Raw genomic sequence first — 21548 nt, forward strand, 5'->3', positions numbered from 1 at the left:
GTCTAAAATACCGTTTGTGTGGTTGTCACCCAGAGTATATCAGCTAGTGGAAGGGATACTGATCAGTATTTCATGATCTAATATTATAAGCCAAAGTAGATTTAGTTCTGCTTTGTCTTTCTGTCACTATCTATAATAAATAAAACACTACCTTTCAACGCTGAGTTCTTTTTGCACCTAATTTAGATTCATGAATTACAGGTTTTCTGGACGGATTGCTTCGCTTCAGTTTTCCCTTGAATACCTGAGATACACATTTAAATCATTTTGTCAATGTTTTTCAAGCACAGCTATTCTCAGATTTCATTACAGACTTTCTTTCTTAGAAATGCTCCATATGGGAAATGTAAAACTTTGGATTTCCTTTGCGTTTCTTTCCATCTGAAAATCCTTGGCTTAAGCATCGGTCCCAGTTATTCCCACACCAGAGGCCGTTGACGTAAAAAACCTAAAATGGATAGTTTGAAAAGATTGATTGCTTTGGCTTTTAAAACCTTACTGATGGATATGTCTGTGACGAGGGAGAGTTCACTCCCTTTTGACTAATGGTAAGCAGTATTCTTAAATTTGAAAGGTCTAATCAGATGAATGACAAGTATTGGTTCATCAATGCCACTTTAAACACAACTGTGGCCTTCTTTTATGAGGCTGTTAAAGCCCCTTTTGGACAGTGTCATAAGTCTAACTGCTCTGAGGTGTTTGCTTTTCCATGCAAGGACACTAAAGACATCCAGAATTCTTCAAAATCAGCAATGCTTTAAGATTTCTGTTATTATAGTTTAGTTTTATGCCAACACTTCTGCCCCATCCAAGTGTGCTTCATCAGAAATCCCATAATTGCCACATGGAGTACTAAACCCACTTTATTTTAGTTGGAAAATAAAATATAAATGATAGTCCAAGCATAGTAATGTATTTGGATTGTCAAGTTTTCTTTACTTTTCTCTGATGTTGCTCATCACAGCCTTGTGTCATAGCTGGATACGACTAGTTTGCAGGATTGCTTTTTAGATCATCATTTGAAAGTGTGAGCCGTTATAAATTCATGACAGAAATGCAGTATTGGTTTGAAAGATGAAACATTGTAGACACAATGGAATGTAGAATAGTACATTTCAACGGGTCCTTTTTGCTTTTAGACATTACCCCCACCATATAGGTAATGTGTTCTGTTCAGTCTTTTTGTCAGCAAGATGACATAAAAACTACTGGCCTGCTTTACATGGAGACCTTTTTGAAGGGTGCAGCGTCAGCAGTCAAGGGAAAACCCTATACATGTACCCAATCCAAATCCCAGGGTGAATACACATTATCTTCACTTTTGTTAACATTGAAACATAGGAAATGTGTTTTTGGTGGCGGTCTGCACTCTGTAATTCATAGTTTGAAACTATATTGAAGCTTTTTGAGCATTCAAGTACAGTGGGAAAAGGTTAGAGATGCTTGAAATTTCCAATTGGGATTGTTTTGGGATAGTTGTGATTATTAATAGTTATTTGTGGCAACACAATAAGAGTGGGACTGATTAGGCCCCACTGACCACTAGAAGTTAAAACAGTGATTAAAGGGACATTATAAATAGTTTTTCTGAAATATCTTCAACAGCTCTGAACTGATGACTTGGGATTGATATAGCTTTTATTGCTGAGGAAACATCATCATTAACATTCTACCTTTGTTGTCTTTGCAGACGGCACAGAGACAAAAGCTCTACTTCCTCCCGGTAATGAAACAGCATGATACTGCTCATCGATTTGTCTTCATTACCCTGAACATTTAGCTATTTAAATCTCAGTGGTTTCTTTGAAAGTTTTCTTCCCGGTGTGACATTTTAGTAACAGCTAGATTAGAGTGCAGGACTGATTCCTGAGGTGAGTGTTTGCACTTCAAATACAGGCATTAGCCATCAGTGGCAGACACTGGCCCAGGCCCAGCGTGCCACAGCCTCACAATGAGCTCACTGTTGAGCTCCCCACCCTCCTCTCCTTAGCGGGACAAACACCACATGCAGAGCTGCTGTGTTTATGTCTCAGGCGCAAGACATCATAACATTTTTCACTGTCACCCATTTGTAAAGCCATTGATGCAAACCTTTTCTATCTGATGACTACTTTATTCAAATCTATACTGCAGAGCCTGTGTCATACTAAATGTCCATGTTTTTGTCCCTAAAAAGGTCTTATTCAATATGTCAAATACTAAAACTGCTTAGCATTCTCTTTTTTTTCTTTTTTTTTAAAGATTTTGTTTGAGGGTGTTTTGCCTTTAATCGGATAGGACAGTGGAGAGTGACAGGAAAGTGGGAGAGAGAGTCGGGGTGGGATCGGGAATCGAACCCGGGTGTACGGTGCAGGTGCCCCAGCCAGTTGCGCCAGCAGTCTCTTTTTAATATAAATATTTTATATCCTGGGGAAAATCTCCTCTAACTACCCAACATAATGGAGTCATGTGGAGCTGGCAAGAGCCTCACTAATCATGCGAAACCCACAAAACAGTCCTTATGACCATCAAGTAATGTTACGGAAATAACTGCCCCTGTTAGTAGTTCTCCTCTGCACAGACCCACAGTCGTCTAACACTAATCAGCGCCTTACAGTCTGGAGCGGTTGTTAAGCCTGCAGCAGGGCTGGCAAATTGGTGAATGGAAGCAAGAGGTTTCACAATGACTGGATCACATCTTTCCACTGTGTCTGCGGCGAGTCTGATAAAGGAGAGCTTTCTGAGTGCAGTTTGTGTCTGCTTCAGATAGGGGTGAGACTGTAAGGATGGGTGAGAAAGAGGTGGGGGCTGATGATGAATTGTGTTTGCATGTGTGCGTTCATGGCCGTCGTAGCTTCCTGAAGGTCCGGCGTAGCTTTAGCATGTTTTTGTGCGCATGCAGTTGTGAGAGGCCAACTCCCCTTGTTACAGCACTTAACTGCAGGAAGTTCCTGGTCAAAGCCAGGAAACCCTCGGTGTCCCTGATGAGCCTTTCAGCTGTGTCCTCAGTCTAACTTTCCATCGTTTTACCTCAAAAGAGCACAGTCAGCACTTTAGTCCAGGAAACCCATACCAGTACGGTCCAGTCTGGGAATCAACTTGTCAGAGAGAAGTAGTTGCTAACTTTTGTGACCCCTATGAAATGAAGCAATGGTTACCCCAAATCACATGTTATCACACTTATGTGACCCTTCAGATTAACCATAGCAGGACCTGGGAGGTTCCAAGCTTGCAGCTCCTATTCATTTTTATATGCAAAAGTTTGCATCAAACCTTATTTCATGATGGGAAGATCAGGGAGCCATCAGTCTAACCGTGCTGAGCAGAATCAGATCACAGGCAGGGATTGGACCAAGAGTGCTCTATGTTTAAATGATCAGCTTGCTACTCCATCCACATCTACTTCTGGGATTTGAATCTTTTATATCATCCTAGCTTTTTGCTGGAATGGCAGAGGAAGCTAGTAGGTTTTTGCAGGAAGCTTTCTTTCCTTTGCCGTGGATCTTCTTTTTTATAAATATATATATATATATATATGCTGCTCAAACGTTCATCACTTAAGTATTCTGACAGAGTGGGGAGCATCCACTAAATTAAGAACATTATATTTGATCACTGTGTTAATATTTTGTACCAGAATAAAATAAAATACAATTGCAAACTTTTGTTTAGGCTGTTGTTGAGCTGCTGAATTAAATGTGGAAACTTCAAAGGGTATCTTTAGGTGAACGCGAATGTTAAAGCAGGAGTGTTTTTGGTTTGGTCACACAGCGATACTACTATGTGTCTTTCCCCGAGTAATTGATGGCTAACCTCTCCAAAGTTAATCCACTAATGCAGCTGCTCGGCAATCAGCAGTAACTCCTTCAATTAACAAACGTGATGACATGGCAATACAGTAACAGTATTGATGGCCTGTGAGATCCTTAATTCTTGATGACCAGGTGCTTGCTCATCAGATTCAGGAAACTGTCTTAGCCAGAATTAAAAATGGATGACCAATTCATCTTTTAACAGTCAAACCAGTCACAGGTGCTGGTTGTAAAGCCCATTGTGATGAACTGCTTTTTGTTTCCGAACATTTTAAAGGCTACAGAGCAAATGATAATGTACCTGCGATTTCTTTTGTTGGGTTTCATTTTTTGACTTCAACAGCAGAAACAATTTAATTCAAATATTTAAAAGTGTTTTTTTGATGGCAAATTAAAAATGCAGTGCAACTGTTTCCCAATATTTTCTTGATCAATAGTCCTGATCTTACTATTAACTTCATGACATGGCTTCTGTTGGAACTGAATGGATCTTATCTGGTTGCAGTGTCAGGGCCAAATCTCTGCAGAGTGAAGAATTGCTTTTGTCTAATCTTTAGACTTCTTGTCGCTCAGCCAGCCCTGTGACTTGACAGGAGGCCGTGTCCCTGTGGGGGCCTTCGACAGAAGACAAAGTACTGTTTTCCCATGACATCATCACCATTAACTCACCCTATTGAGCTCTGAAGGCATTTCAAACTGGAAATCCCCGCAGGATAATGGAGACGCATTAGACGTGATTTTTTATTGCCACACGACCACAGTATAAATTGCCCTCAGCAGGCCTCACATTTACATATTTCCACCAAAAAAGATTCAAGAATGGAATCACTCTTATCTGTCGCCATGCTGTGAATGTTTCATGCCATATTCAGTCAAATATGTGCACATTGCATTTCACTAATCTAGCTGACAATTTTTAGAGAGAGCCTTCATAAAATTGAATAAATGAAATGTATGCCAAAGACATGACACAGGCAGTAACTCAAATCTGGTAGATAGTTAAGCCTTAAAATACATTCACTGAGACTCTCTGCCCAGGATGGTCATCTTTACTTCATCGTGGAAAATCAGCGATTACTGGCTCTCGCGTGGTCACGAAATCCTAACCAGGATCAGGACCCTCTAAAACAGTACAAAATATATGAGGCTGACATTATAGTTGCCTTATCTCTCCTGTGCAGTGACTTGACTTCACAGTGCCGCTTCTCTGCATTTCTGGAAGTACCTGTGGGGAAATGATGTGACGCCTGAGCCTACTGAAAAATAAGCCTTAAAAAAAAAACGAGACTCGGGCTGTGAAACATGATATTAAAACATTTGATGTCGAGCTCACACCGGCTAAGATTGACTTTGACCTACAAATCCGCAATCTGCTGATAAGAAGACTTTACTTTTGGCATGGTGTTATGGTGATGAGGTTGTCAATCAAACCTTGAGAAAGCTCAGCGGAGACTGAATCAAAGACTGCTGAGGTTTAATTTTTTCCTGCTTCATCTTCTTTTTTCCCCCTCTTCCTGTCTCCCACAGATCGAGAAGACCAATCCATTCTTTGCACGTAAGTATACAGCCGCAGTTGCTTCATAAATATAAATGTAATAATGAAACTGTTATTTCAGCATATTGTATAGTTTATTATAGGTTGTTGATACAACAATTTGATTACCCAGGGCCAATACTTGTATGCCTGCAGGTCTTATTATGCTGAGTTAAACTGAGCCCTCAGTCCAAAATAATAACATAAGATTCATAGTTGATTCACTATCCTAATTCTTCTCTTTTTCCCCCTCCTAATTCCCAGAAATAACATCACATGGTGCAGTGAATATATTTCTCTGTGGCCCTTCGTTCTTCTGATTTAAATGCTATTCAAAGGGACAATAATACTTGCGCTGGTAATTAAACTACAGTTCAGGAGTGCAAGTGAACTATCCGCCCCGGGCTTTCACAGTCATTGTAAACCACGTGTCTCTGTGACACTGACCAGACTCTCAGTACTTGAGAGAAAGTGTGAAATGTGGCTCTGAGAAATGCCTGACATTTTTGCTACACAGCCCTCTGGCGTCCTTTCAGTGGCAAGTGTCTACATATGACAGGAATGTCACCAAAGAAAATGCCAGAGAGGCTATCAAGACACAAACCAGCAGCAGCCCAGTTACTCATGCAGGGTGAATAGTGAGGCGTTCATGTCAGGTCCCCTCTATGAACACTATCAAAAAAACCTGTATGAAATAACTTTACATTTAACGAAATAGTTCAAAGTAATACAATCCCAAAACAAACAAAGTGGAACATATAATTTAGGGAAGACCTTTAACAATGTTATGTTTTATTTTGAATAAATATCATGAGTATCAGATTCAACCCACCTAATCTGAACCTGAATAGTGATGTACAATTTACATCAGAGTGCGGAAAAGCAAAACAGAAAAGGACATTCGAGACGACATGTATTTGTAAAGCACAGATTGTAACAGATGGATTTTTTATATACATACCTTTTTATTTAACATAATGGTTTGAATTTGTAATACAAAATATAGTTGCTATAAAATATAACAGCTCAATAAAAAGGATAAACAAAGATATAGTGTGAGGGTCAGTAGTTTACATTCATGTTTATATCTTTTATCAGAATTGTTATGCTCTGTTAAACAAAAGACGGATGTATTCATGCTTTCACACAAAGAGCTTATGTGCATATTATCAAGGGCTTTGGCATTGGTGCTCAGTTTTATGCCAAACTCATTGCAAATAGTATAAAACACTAACAAACGAAATAATGTTAAAGTCAGCACTACCTGTGTATATTTTTCTGAAATGTGGGAGCAGAGAAACAAACATAATCCCTCCGTGATTTCTCCATGAGTAGCCAAAGTGACTGACACTTACACAGTTATCCCAGTCCTGACTGTCAGCCACATCACACTCTCTCTATCTGAGAGCAAAACAATATTTTGTACATACTTGGTGTATGCAAATGTGCAGTTACTGTAAAACCTCAAGTATGCTCTAAAACTAAACTGCTCCCCCAGAATTTTTGCATGGCTTTGGGATTTTCAATGCCGTGGTCACTGTATGACAGAGCAGATAAAAGCAGGCTGAACATCCACAGGCCATCGACCACAGGCCTAAACCTGACTGACACGCTGAAAAAATATCGCAGAGAAAGAGACACATCAAGATACTCACCAGAATGTAGTTTCAGTCTAAAGATTATTCTTACATTACTTTGTTGTGGAAAAGAAGACGGGGCTTGTGTTCTGTCATCACCCACAAGCACCTGCACATCTGTTAAGCTAAGAGAAACCGTAACTTTATTGATACAGCAAGTGACTGAGATGTAGATTTAAAGGGTTGATTCTGGACCTTTCAGTATTTCACACTATTCTGAGGATGTCTGCTTTGTGTGCGTTATCTTCTTCTGTCCCACAGAGGTGAGTCAGGTGCTGGCAAGACAGAAAACACAAAAAAGGTCATACAGTACCTGGCACATGTGGCCTCCTCCCACAAAGGAAGAAAAGACCACAACGTTCTTGTGAGTATTCTCTCATCTCACTCATTTATTCGAGCAATATCTTCTCAAAGCCATAGAAAATATCTATAAAATCCATTAGGACTGGGTTGTTTATTTAGACCTTATTAACAATGTATATAAAGTAACACACATTATAAATAACTAATGATCAGCTTGACCATAATGGGGTTTTATTCTTTAAATAAAACCCCATTATGGTTCGTAGTAGGCATCGTGGCTCTTTGTGTACACAATCTAACAATTTGTATTTGATTATCTGTTCCAAACAGCCAGAATCACCCAAACCAGTGAAACAGGTAAGTCTCTTCACTCTCCTTACTCCTTGTTCTGTCGTGCATGCTAGACTCACATTTTCTTCTCAAACTATTTTACTTTTGGTCTAAAAAGGCCTCTTTGAAATGGGATAGTTGCTGATGTCGTACAGACACCATATGTGTCGGTTTACACTGAGTGTTCTTTAATCAGCTTGACTACCTAAAGAAAGCATATTTAGTTTTCACTTTGTCTCTCTCTGTCAGGCCCAACATGCCGTCGTAAGTACATTTCAAATCTTTGCATGATTTCTCAGTCTCCCTTATGTGTGTTTAATGTGATTGACTTCTTTCAGACGTACCACACTTTAAATGTGCTTGCCATTATTATGATTCACAGAAACAGTCACATGCATGTTGTTTGTATTTGGTGTGGTTGTCACATGTTGAGCCATCCTAAGCTCTATGAGACCTAGCCACTTCTGCTGCTGCAATAATGATAACAGTTGCCATTATGTTGTATTATAGCAAGGCGTATATTGTATTTGTGTGTCAGACTGTTGTCACCTAGAGCGCCGCACCTTAGCCGCATAACCTGAATAACTACGAACCACTGATGTATTATAATATCACATGTTGCTAATTCCACCGTTAGAATGCTGTAGGTTGTACCTAGATGATGGCACTAAGGCAGTGATTCTTAAACTAGGGGTCGCGACCCCAAACGGGGTCGGCAAAAACTTCCGTGGGGTCGCAAAATTATTTGTTACTTCAGTCGGAAATTAGCTGTTATAACACCTGGTGAAACAACGAAAAATAAAATGTCAATACAATGAAAATCTGCCTTTTTCTCATTCCTACACGCTGTTAAGAGGGAGAGAGAGAGAGAAAAAAAAAAGTTGCCCAGCTTTAAATGGCGTTTCGAATCGTTTATTGGTCCTATGATAGAAACAATGTAACAATCTGCGCCCACTGTTCAAACTCAATTTCTTCCCGGTTTTTTTACAATACGTCATAGTTAACTCGCCACGTTACTAGCCACGTTTGTGATACTAGCCACTTTTTTAGCCACTAGCCTAGTTATAACTTTCATCAAAAATGGACAGGTGGCTGCTAAAAAACAATGATTTGAGCTCAGAAGTGCCATCTACCTCCAGTTGTGCACCTACTCCTCCGCGATCCTCAGATGGGACAAGTTTGGCCGGTGGTGAGAATAAAAAAGACCCACCAACGAGGCGTCGCCGATACCTGAAAGAATTTCTTAAATATGGATTCACGTGCCAGGTAAAACATGAGCTCGACCACCCACAGTGTGTTATTTGCGGCGATGTTCTGGCACATGAAAGTTTAAAGCCCACAAAAATGAGACGACATCTCGAAAGCCGACATCCAGATGATGCTCAGAAACCCATGACATTTTTTTTACGAAAAGAAGCTGCGCTGCATGGGCAAAAGACCGTTGTGCATAGCCAAGCTACTGTGCCCACCAAAGCCTTGGCAGCGTCATACAAAGTGGCCCACCTTGTAGCCAAAGCACAAAAGCCACACACAATTGCTGAAAGCCTCATCCTTCCTGCAGCAATTGCGATGACCACAGCAATGCATGGTGAAAAGATCGCAAGTGTGCTTAAACAGATTCCCCTCTCCAATGATACCATGTCCAAACGCATTAACGACATCGCTAATGATATGAAATGCCAGCTCATCGAGAGAGTGAAAAACAGCCGGTTTTCTTTGCAGTTAGACGAGTCTACTGACTTGACTAATGTAGCCCATTTAATGGTTTTCATTCGCTACAGTCATGACGGGAAACTGCATGAGGACATGCTGTGCTGCTCTCCGATGGAAGGAAGATGTACTGGTGGAGACATTTTTAACTGTCTTAATGGTTGGATGGAGGAGACAGGCCTGGATTGGGATAAATGCATAAGCATATGCACTGACGGTGCCGGGGCTATGATGGGAAAACACAAAGGGCTGAAAGCCAAGGTCCTTAGCGTTGCACCACATGTCAAGTTCACACACTGCATTATCCATAGGGAGGCCCTGGCATCCAAGACACTTGAACCCGAGCTTAACAATGTTCTTCAAACAGCAATCCAAATAGTGAATTCGATCAAATCGCGCCCTTTAAATTCACGACTCTTCGCCCTTCTCTGCCAGGAAATGGGGTCTGCACATGAATCCCTTCTTTTTCATTCAGAGGTAAGGTGGCTTTCACGGGGCAAAGTTCTTACACGCCTGTTCGAGTTGCGAAGCGAGGTGCGCACCTTCCTCTCAGACGTGCATTCCCCTCTTGCAGACCATCTCACTGACTCGAGATGGTTATCACGTCTTGCATACCTGGCGTGCATATTTGACAAATTAAATAGTCTCAACCTGTCACTACAAGGCCCCAGCACAAACATCCTGACCCTCTCAGACAAAGTGAATGCTTTCACAAAAAAATTGCAGCGTTGGGCAGCCCGTGCAGAGAGTGGGGACTTTGAAATGTTCTCGGAGCTGCACGACTTTTTGGAGAGTGACATGAATGCCAATTCATTGAAAGAGTCAATAACCTGTCATCTTCGTAGTCTCCTCGACAAATTCAATAAGTATTTCCTCACGGAGAATGTAGAGCCTTTTGACTGGGTACGACAACCATTCACCAACTGCTCCTCAAACAACCTGCCATCTGAGCTCGAGGATGCGCTGATTGAGCTGTCCAGCGACCGCACATTGCAGGCGTCGTTTGCCTCAAAAACTCTAGATGAATTCTGGCTGTCAGTTGTGCAGGAATACCCCGGGTTGTCCAAGGCTGCCATGGACATCCTCACGCCGTTTGGATCAACCTATCTGTGCGAAAAGACATTTTCGTCCCTGGCCTACATAAAGAACAAATACAGATGTCGTCTCAACAGCATGGAGGAGAATCTTCGTGTTGCTGTGAGCAGCATCGATCCCCGAATTGACCTGCTATGCTCGCGGAAGCAGGCCCATCCTTCTCATTGACATGGCGTCCGTATAAGAGGAAGTGAGATCGTTCCAATCATACACACTCTCTGTTGACTCTTGACTCCCGTTTGATTTGGACATTTGTTTCATTGCTTTGTTTGTTCCAGTTCTTGTTTGCGTTAATAAATTGTTGCCGCCCAGGCCTTTTCTTACACATTGCCTATTTGTTTTTGCTTGATTGACAGTCGTTACCATGGGTTTGCAATGCATAACGTTGTCCTGGCAACGCGATTTACAGCCCGCCCCCAAACAACCAAACTGCAGATGGCATTGCTGTTTCTTTCAAAATGTATGACTATCACTCAAATCATTGGAGACGCAAACTCGTAAATTAATTCACACAAAATCGTTCCTTTTCCATAAAATAATCGTCATACATTGTTAATTTGTTTGGATTGGAACAAAAAATCGGTTGCTACGGAAACGTGACGTCACACTTACACACTTTTGGGAAAGTGGGGTCACCAAACCTCTCCAGTTTTTTTTGTGGGGTCGTCAGACAAAAAGTTTAAGAACCACTGCACTAAGGCATCATTCAAAATGTTTAGCTTGAACTATCGGTTAACTTGTATCCATGACATTAATGCAATTTATTATTTTCCATGATAACAATTGAATTTCCCTATTCCTGCAGAGTGGACCCCTGTTTTATGTGAGTAGTATGTAGTTTCTCACCTATCCCGCCTAACTTACAATATAAAAGGGGTGCTATCCCACTCTGTTTCCATCTCCTCTTTAACCTAAAAAGCTACTGACATCCGGCAGTATTTACCTACCTAACTCCACCTGCTGTAGCTTTGTTTTTTTCTGTACTTCCTGTCCTCACTCAGTTAATATACTTCTTCTATCAGACATTTAACATTTACCCTACTTACAGTGTGAGGGCCCCTACCCTCGTAGATCTCAATCTTTGCTCTAGTCTTCTGTTTATACACTAATGTGCTTCTTTAAGGCAGATAGATACCAAACAATATTGTTTTAAATTATCTAGAATGTTTTGTAGACATATCCAGAGGTGTCTGAATTTGTGGTTGACAGGGAATAAACTCGATATTATTGTACCAAGCAATCTGTCTAGTTTTTGCATAAACAGAATTAGATAAAGTGATGTAGCTTCCTCAGTCCATCCATGAAAGTCTTATTTGTAGACTTGGCTTTCAGTTGAATATTGTTTACAGAAGGGAAGAATGGATATCCACCAGTTTTCATTACAGATATGAAGCAAACTTACCTAATATAATTGAAGTGCTTCACTGGTTTTAAAGCCAGCTCATCCTCACCACTTGACCTGCATCTAGTGGGCGATTTCATACAGTAAGTTAGATTCAGCCCAGAAGATTTCTCCCTTTTGGCTTGTACTTCTCCACAGTTCATGTCATTTCCAATTCTCCTTTTTCTGGTGATGAAAAGAGCGACTTGTAACATTTATCTATCCAGAGCAGATGCTGAGCAACGGGTACACTTCCACATCTTGCCTCTGCCTCATGAGATTCAGTGGAACAGTTTTGACTTATCGTCTTTTGACTCCACTCTGTCCTAAAGTACTGCTGCATGGCACTTTGATGAGAGACATGCATATAGCTAAATGTTTTCTAAAAAGACAGAACAATTAGTTTTATAGGAGATTATTGGAGAATTATTCTTTGTGTATGACTTTAGGCTGATCATCAGTCTCTCAGTAGCTGTGAGCGGCTAAGGTTGCCTAAATGTTTATCACAGCTACACAACAATTGGCCGGCTCATGTGAGGGAGGCAGCTCTGTTGGCTGTCAGAAGCCTGGCATGCTCACTAACAGGAATGTGGGTCAACTTCTAATTCTGCTTAATTGGCCCCCCACCGGTGTTTGTAATCTGCTCTTTGTGTTTATGTGCGTACAGCAGACCACACAGATTGGTAAAGGCCGCCAGTGAGCAATTTACAGCGACTAAGTTGCACCACAGGCCTGTGTTTATGTAGAAACAAAGGTTTGTGGTTTAAATCCCATGCCTGCTCCTTTCCCAGCTTTCAGAGTGGTGACAGAGATGATCTAGTTGAGCCTTGCTTCTTTCCAGCTGCATAAAAAACTCAATTAAAAGCAGCCCATCATGCTCTCCTGCCAAAGATCACATTACATGCCTCACATCCTGAGTGCAATGCTGATTCCTCATTCCAGAGAGTTCCCTTATGTGGAAAATGGCCTCCTCAAATCCTTTGTGTGTGCAGCTATTTTTGTAGAATTTGAAAATATTCCACTGAGCCACAAGAAGAAAAGTAACCTTGCAAAAAAGTGTTTTTCTCTCAACCGTTTTGGATTCTGTGGCCGTGACAAAGCCCATAATGTGGCTTAGATGCAAACACACTGCGCCACCTGTCCAAACATCTGTACGAGGCATTTATTTATTTAGCTTCAGTGTACAGTGTGATGAAATTAAGCCTCGTTTTACTATGGTGTGACATGATAGAGTGGCTGTCTGGCTTTTCTCAAAAGCCTGAATCTTCCCAGAAATCTCTCTCAAACACATCACATATCAAAAGATGCAACTCGTACGACTTGAATAAACTTGGTTGGGAAAGATGTTATGATGATGACACAATTTTCACAGGATTAGGATTTTTTCTCATTTAAATCTTCATTTTTTTTAGAATTTGGCTCTTTTTTGAAGTTCATTGACTGGGAATTTCCTAACCATAAAAAGAAATCCACTGAAGATTGGGCTTCGCTTGAAATACATGCACATGACATTATGCCTTATAGAACATGGACATATTTATCTGTACAATTACCTACAGGGATTTGACATCAAACAGAGGTTGCCACTTTAATAGTTTTCACTAGATGTTTCCACATTGTTTCTGCCTGGTGTTGCTTTGGAATTACTTTGTTACTAAAGGGATAACATGACATCTGTCTGTATTAAACATCTGTCTTTGTCTGCATGTATGTGTTTTTTCTATAACCAATAATTCACATGTTTATTCTCAGTTTTTTGTTGATAAGTCAAAGGCCCGCTGTAACTTCCCTCTGTTTTTTCAGGGTGAGTTGGAACGTCAGCTTTTACAAGCCAATCCCATCCTCGAAGCTTTTGGGAATGCTAAAACAGTGAAAAATGACAACTCATCACGTTTTGTAAGTATAGAAAATGAATATTCATGTGCATCAAAGTCTAATCCATCCCTTATTTCAGCCTGTGACCATCAACAAACAGACCTTTCATGTGCCCTAAGGCTCACACCCTTTCATCTAAAAATACAGTGCTAGAGTAACATGAAATGATGCTGGTTGAAGTTCTGTCAGAATAATGGGATGTTTTGAATTTAACGTCTTTTTTTTCCTTTTTTAGAATTCTTTGCTCATGTGTTTTAATGTATTTATTATAATCTAGATGTTCTGTCTTAGTTCTCGTGCTTTTGAAGTTTGATGTTATATATAAAAATCAAGCTTGATGCTCATCATGAGGCCTCAGCTTGTGTTACAACAGGGTCATTATGTAACAGATTGATTGCTGTACATCTCGTCTTGGGCACTTTCTGAACATTATATCTGTGTTAATCTCTGCAGGGGAAATTCATCCGGATCAACTTTGATGTCACCGGATACATCGTTGGAGCCAATATTGAAACCTGTATCCTGTTTTAAAACGACTGACTAGCACTAAGTAGCGAGTTGATGTAGATGAGATATTCATAAAGCGGCAGAAGCGTTTATTGGAAGCATTCAATACATTTTGGTCTTGATTTGTCTAAAAAATTGGACCTGTACACAAGGAAGTGTCTCATGTAAACAAGCAGTGACATATCAAGTCGAGAAGACAGACCAAATAGATATATTCTTTGACTGCTCTGTGCCAGACTTACTGGAGAAATCCAGAGCTATTCGTCAAGCCAAAGATGAGCGCACCTTCCACGTTTTCTACCAGCTGCTGGCTGGAGCTGGAGAGCACCTCAAATGTAAGTAGATTTATCAAGGTTTCTTCTTTTTAAATGAATTTAGACCATAGCTATGTTTTTGGCAGCTTAGCTAAGTAAAATATAAGTTGACAGTATAAATAATAATATCAAATAGTTCACATTCTAAATTTCACATCTTTACCATCCTTTTATGACGTCTCTCTTTCCAGCGGACCTGCTTTTGGAAGGATTTAACAACTACCGTTTCCTGTCTAACGGTAACATCCCGATCCCCGGCCAGCAGGACAAAGACAACTTCCAGGAGACGATGGAGGCCATGCACATCATGAGCTTCGGCCACGAGGAGATTCTGTGTACGTTTACAAAAAAACATGCATGAACATAAAAGCTTCTCAAGGATGTTGAGAAAATGTCTTCTCAAGAACCCTTTTAAATGTATGAAATTGAAGTTGCAGGGAAGCATCTCTGTACTTGTGCTTTTGTAGTGTTGCATTTCTCAGTGTGAACAGAATACGTGGGCAGATATTATAAACCCATTTTAATCCATGACTATAAAAAACGAACTATTTTTTGTCAACTTCACTACTTAAACATATCCATGTAATGCTAAAACAATGTTACTACAACATTAATACTGTTTGTTTTTCCCTCTTTTATTTCTGTAGCCATGCTGAAGGTGGTGTCCTCGGTGCTTCAGTTTGGTAACATTATCTTTAAGAAGGAGAGGAACTCTGATCAAGCCTCTATGCCTGATAATACTGGTATGTATCCGATGCACTCACACACACACAGACAGACAGACACACATGCACAGGTTGCAATCCTTTTACATCTGCTTTGTAAACTCCTAGCTCATAGGTCAAGAGATTATTTTCCTCCTTTTCCTCTTCCCATATATACTTCAACTCCTCTCCTCCCCTTTTTCCTGCCTCCCTCACACTGCGTCCTCACCCACAGAACAGAGGAACGAGTGATTTATGTCTTTTCTCTCCCCGGGTCCTGTCAACCTGCCATTAAACCACATTATTATGAGGATTTACTCCTGAAGGAAATGGGGCAGAGTCTTCCAGTTCCTCCACATGAGGCACCGCATATTTGGCCCTTAAATAAGGGAGACGGAGAGAGAGAATTAGTAGAGTGCCGGTGATGCAGCTCGGCCAAATATTCCCAAATGCAGCGAGCAGAACCCCAGACTATGGCAGATGTTTTTTTTAGAAGTAAGACTTGGCTGATCTTAAGCAGATCATGCTTTTTCTTCTTTTCCACAATCTCCAGCCATGTAAAATACAACATTTATTAAGGAAACATCTTCTAAAAGATTTGTACTTCATCTTAATGTTCTATGGCCTTTAGAAAGTTGTTTCATAATGTAGATTAAACAACATTTCAATAAGATACTGAGAAAGATCCTCATCTTTATCCAAACTCTTTTTATAAGCAATCATTTCTCATAATGTTTTGTTTGTTTTCCTGAAAAGGCAATTAAACATTCAGGTTTAGGTCATGTCAATGATCACCTTATGACCTCCTTTTATTCTCTTTCAAGTTACAACCTTTTTCTCTGTTGTGTCTTGTCCATCTCTGTTTCCAGCTGCCCAGAAACTCTGTCATCTGCTGGGTATGAATGTCATGGAGTTTACCAGAGCCATCCTGTCCCCAAGGATCAAAGTGGGAAGAGACTACGTCCAGAAAGCGCAGACTAAAGAGCAGGTCAGTGAGCGAACAACAAGTTATCTTTTATTTCCAGCTCAGACCCATCGTGACTAATCATGGTCTCTTTTGGTGCTCTTTTATTTTATATTGCTCTGAACGAAGAATCAGCCTAGCTTTTCCCCCAGTCGATGAGCTCCATGGGGAATGTTGTAATAAGAGCCGAACGAAATACATACTCTGAAGTTGAAACATTTTTAGAAATGATGGCTGTCCCAGTGAAGGAAAAAAAGGTATATCCTGCCCTGTATTGTATTGTACTGATCACATACGAAGGCAAGTCTTACTTTCTTTGAAACTTCTCCAAAGTAGATCCCCTGTCTATAAATTATTAATCTTTAATGTGCAGTGCTATTACAGACTACTGATCATTATGGCTTCAGCTCAATCAAACAGCCTTTGTCTGAACTGTTTTATATATCAGTACACGACTGACTCAGAAAGCACATGGAACATTAACGGTTATACAGTATGTCCAAGATAAGTAAGAGTCCCTTTCTGAATTTTACTGACTCTCGCCCTAATGCTCGCTGTCTGCCATGTCAGCTCTTCCTTACCTTACATTGTCTTATTTTACCTCTGGTCTCCTTTTTCTCCCTCCAGGCTGACTTTGCTGTTGAAGCTTTGGGTAAAGCGACATACGAGCGTCTGTTCCGCTGGCTGGTCCATCGCATCAACAAAGCCCTGGACAGAACCAAACGCCAGGGGGCCTCCTTCATCGGCATCCTGGACATTGCAGGATTTGAGATTTTTCAGGTTTGGATAAAATCTTTAAATGTAATGTTAAAATAGGAATGTTTGTCAGGTTGTGGCTGGAGAAGAATGTCTTTGTTTTGTACGGCTGATGGTCATTTTTGCTTTTGTTGTCTTTCTCCTCCAAACGTTCTACATTCGAGGTTTTGAGTTCTTGTCATCTACATGTATTTAATTCATTCATGATCAAAGTATTCTTCTTCTCCTTACTACAGTTGAACTCATTCGAGCAGATGTGCATCAACTACACCAACGAGAAGCTGCAGCAGCTCTTCAACCACACCATGTTCATCCTGGAGCAGGAGGAGTACCAGAGGGAGGGCATCGAGTGGAGCTTCATCGACTTCGGCCTCGACCTGCAGCCCTGCATCGACCTCATTGAGAGGCCGGTCAGTTTGGATCAGTGGATCATTTACTTTGTTTTTTATTCATACCTACTTTAACTCTTCGCAAAATATGTTCCACTGATTTTTGAACTATTCAGCCATGCCTCTTTTTAAGTTACCATAATACTTTTCTTATCTGTGTAAGTTTTCTCTAACAGAAATACAATATTTAACAGGGCACACAATATTTAAAAAAAAATGTTATGTTTGTATTCACTCAGCATTTTTTTAAGTACTTGCTTCATTTAATGCGTATTAGGAAATAAATGAATGCTTAAAGATTAATTTGTCTCGATGGTATAAATCCAAATACCTCTCTCTCCCACATATTGAGTTCTGTCCTGTGTTTTTGTTCCTTCAGGCAAACCCTCCAGGAGTCTTGGCTCTGCTGGATGAAGAGTGCTGGTTCCCCAAGGCCACGGACAAAACCTTTATAGACAAGCTGAGCCAGGAGCAGGGCACACACTCCAAGTTCCAGAAACCTCGGCAGCTCAAAGATAAGGCCGACTTCTGCATCATCCACTACGCTGGCAAAGTACGCTCCTTTTTTAAAATTCTCTTTAGGAATTACACTCTGCAGGTTTCTGAACTGCACTCACAGAGACACATAATAAAAGGATCATTTTATTTATCATCGTCGCTCATACAACTGATACTCTGATACTTAAGTTTCATTGCCAGGCCAGTTCCCAGTATGGTGGTTCACACTCGAGTGAATGTTCTGTTTTACTTCCATCCTTCTTAGAAACATACAGGTTGTTAAATATTTGACTCCCTTGCAGGACCAGCTGCTTTATTAATGTCTGCACTCATATTTTCCAGTACATCTCTTTTCCTCCCTGATATTCTTCTGCAAAATTTAAACACAAGTGAGGAGTCGAAAATGATGCAATATTCTCCTGTGGTGGGATTTCAGGGAAATACTGTCTGCTGGTTGGATTTATATGACATGGCATTGGAGCGGATTTGTAGGTGTGCTATCCAACAGAATTGAGTCCCTGCGGGGAGACCTGCCGAGGAACACATCTGCTTACCATTATGTGCACTTTGACGTCTTACACCACAATCAGTCAAGAACTCTGAGGTTGAACCTTAAGAACATCTGCTGAAGAGAAATATCTGCAGACGCATTGAGCCAAATGTTGTAAAGGCTGTCAACAGGAGTATGCCCAAAAAATATTACCTTACAAATGCAGCCTGAAACGCTAAGATAAAGTGGGACCTGTGCAGTATATCAAGTTAATATTCATAGTGTGTCAATTTGTCAGATGTACAAAATATTCATACAGACATTTTTTGTTGAACAGTCTGGATGGTTACACAAGAATATATATTGATAGAGTTGTTGATACAGCTGATACTTTATTGCTAATCCTTTCACCTTATGTTTCCTCCAAATAACCTCCTGTTCATCCCACTAATTTATAGTTTGAGCTCCCCACATACCTCCAGTTAGACCAAGTCTCAATGTTTAACGTTTTTACCAATATTAATATTTGAAGGTTAAAAAAAATAAATCTAATCTAATTTTACCTCAAATATATTTTGACATTACAGTGACATGACAGAATAACAATGAAACCTGAAAAGCTGATTTTTATTGACGTATTGAAATGAAGAATTCAATGAAATCCTCAAATGTACTTTACAAATAAAAAGGTGTTAGTTTTGTCCATAGTAAGATAAGATAAGACGGACCTTTATTTATCGCTGTAGGGAAAAACATGTGTCATGGAAGCAACAGAATAAGAAGAAACACAGATAATACACATGGAAAATACACTGGAATAAAAAATAAGAATAAACATGTATCAGCAGTATTATTAGAAATAACAAATAATGGGAGTCAAACTGTGATCCGGTGAATGCACATATATACAGATGTAGGAGCAGAACAGATATGTTAAATGTATATATTCATTTGAGGTGTAAGTACCTGAGTGAGTACAAGTTGTATGTGCATATAGTGCAAATATTCTGAATGTTCATTTGGAATATGTAATATGGGTTAATGCTTGGTTGTACATCTGATGGTTCCAGGTGGACTACAAGGCAGACGAGTGGCTGATGAAGAACATGGACCCCCTGAATGACAACGTGGCCACTCTCCTGCATCAGTCGACTGACAAATTTGTGGGTGAACTTTGGAAAGATGGTAAGCCACTTTTTTTTTATCGCTAAACATTTGAAATGGTACTGAAAGGAATCAATTTTAGTAACTCATCCTTTTTCATTATGTATGTGCTAGTTTGCTTATTCAGTTAACAAGCACGTCGACATGTCTCTCACTCAGGCCTACTAACAACAGCTCTCCTTGTTGACCAAAGCCTGTTCGTTTATGATTACTGAGGATACGTTTAACATGGCCCTCCCCTCCCTGTCTCTTTCTCTGTGTTGTAGAGATTCAGACCATTCAAAGGGCTTCATTCTATGACAATGTCACTAGTCTGGATGACCCCGAAGGTGAATGAATGGGTCGTGCTGTAGCTAACCTGGGCCAGAATAATAATAGCTAAAAATGTACCAGTACTGTAGGCAAAATAAAAATGATTTCCAGGCATGTTCTTAAAAGTGTACTGGTATATTTTTGCCCAGATCTGTATGTGTCATGCTTCAGCCGGCGCTGTGTCTGTCATAGCTACAATGGCTCTCATTTGCTTCCAGGCTGCATGGCTCCCTGTCTCAGCCAAAAGCAGTAGTAACTCCTAAATTAGTTAGAATATAGACAACTACTCCCTCTAGTCGAATCAACATGCTTTAATTTGTGTCAGTATTTTTGTAGGCTGACATGGGTCTTGTGATCTCTGTGTGGTCAATAGCCCAGAAGCCAGTGTTTGGATCGAGTGCAGCTGTTTGCAGCTTCACAGTTTATTTCTGTTTCTGTCCCTCCTCTGTGATGTGATACATCCACCAGCAAATAAGTTTCAGTCCCGACTGAACACTATATAATGACATTAATTTCCCGCCTTCCTGCTGCCTAGATAGGATCAGAGTAGCGGGAAATGGAAAGCAGATGTCCTTATTTGTTTTGGCTCCGAGCTCAGCCCTCAATGTGAGGGTCCAGACAGCAGGCCATACATCATCTCAGTCTAAACTCCAGCGGTCTGTGACTGAACAAACACATTTTATTTGGACAGTTGGATACTAACAGGTGACATAGCGTATATTTAATTGAGTGTTAAATCATAACGTATTACTAAATAAGTCTACTGACATTACTGCTAGATTTTCAAACTATTTCTGACAATATTCTCTATTCCCATGTTTGCCAAAAAACGAGAACCATAAATATGCGCTTTGAAGTTGCAGCATCAGACATTATGCTACCGTTCTCACTGGCTGAGTAGCATGAACTATGACTCGTCAATTCATCTTCATGGGAAAAATAGTTTGAGAACCCTTTTATTATGAGTTGTAAAAAGTTCTACTGTCATATTTATTCATTTAGTTTCTGAAAGCCCTTTAGTTTAAACGTATTAGAAGTAAAATGTTAAAAAGTGTTCATGTAGCTGCCATCAAGCATCATCTCTCTCATGCTTGAGGTCCAAAGGAAAGCATTTAAATTGTTTATGGTAATATGCCATATGGAGTCCTGTACACCCATAGGAAGAGAGAGGCTACACTTCCCATCTGCAGAAACTAGAGGTAGTTATAGACCTGATTGTTAGACTGCAGTTTGTAATGTCTTTTCCATCCATCTGCACTTCATGTAGCTACATTTTGTCACTGTGTTGCTGCTGCTGGTTATTTTTTCTATGCCCCCCCCCCCCCCCCCCCCGCACAATGTCTGCTCGCTCTAACAAGTTCCCCTCATCTCCCCACCAGTCGACCGCATCGTGGGCCTGGACCAGGTGGCAGGGATGAACGAGACAGCCTTTGGCGCCACCTATAAAACCAAAAAGGGCATGTTTCGTACGGTGGGACAGCTCTACAAGGAGTCGCTCACCAAGCTCATGGCCACACTGAGGAACACCAACCCCAACTTTGTCCGCTGCATCATCCCCAACCACGAAAAAAGAGTAAATAAAGAATCTGAATGTGTTTGTTAGAATCTGCATGTCAAAAAGTGGAGAGTCAGCGACCTTTAACTATTAAATTATGATCGATTATCCCTGTACCATCTTGACTCTGGTCAGTCTATAGTGGTAATGCTAACCTGAAGTTAGCCTTCAAAAAAGGATCTCAGTTTAGTTTGAAGAGCAGAAATCGTACGATATAAATACTTGTTTTTGGTCTTAAT

The 21548-nt window shown here is 40.4% G+C and overlaps 1 protein-coding gene across 1 annotated transcript in view; it reads left to right on the forward strand.

Annotated features, from left to right (window-relative positions):
* Positions 1-21548, forward strand: part of LOC134864549 (myosin-10-like) — a 49270-nt gene that overhangs the window by 12432 nt on the left and 15290 nt on the right. The window contains 16 exon segments of the mRNA XM_063883614.1: positions 5319-5346; positions 7224-7326; positions 7596-7622; positions 7845-7859; positions 11206-11223; positions 13585-13677; positions 14110-14173; positions 14400-14498; positions 14669-14812; positions 15125-15220; positions 16051-16169; positions 16773-16925; positions 17138-17311; positions 17670-17843; positions 19349-19463; positions 21134-21327. Coding sequence (XP_063739684.1) covers positions 5319-5346; positions 7224-7326; positions 7596-7622; positions 7845-7859; positions 11206-11223; positions 13585-13677; positions 14110-14173; positions 14400-14498; positions 14669-14812; positions 15125-15220; positions 16051-16169; positions 16773-16925; positions 17138-17311; positions 17670-17843; positions 19349-19463; positions 21134-21327 — 1616 coding nt within the window.

This window comes from Eleginops maclovinus, chromosome 5 (genome assembly GCF_036324505.1).
Source record: "Eleginops maclovinus isolate JMC-PN-2008 ecotype Puerto Natales chromosome 5, JC_Emac_rtc_rv5, whole genome shotgun sequence".
Lineage (NCBI taxonomy): Eukaryota > Metazoa > Chordata > Actinopteri > Perciformes > Eleginopidae > Eleginops > Eleginops maclovinus.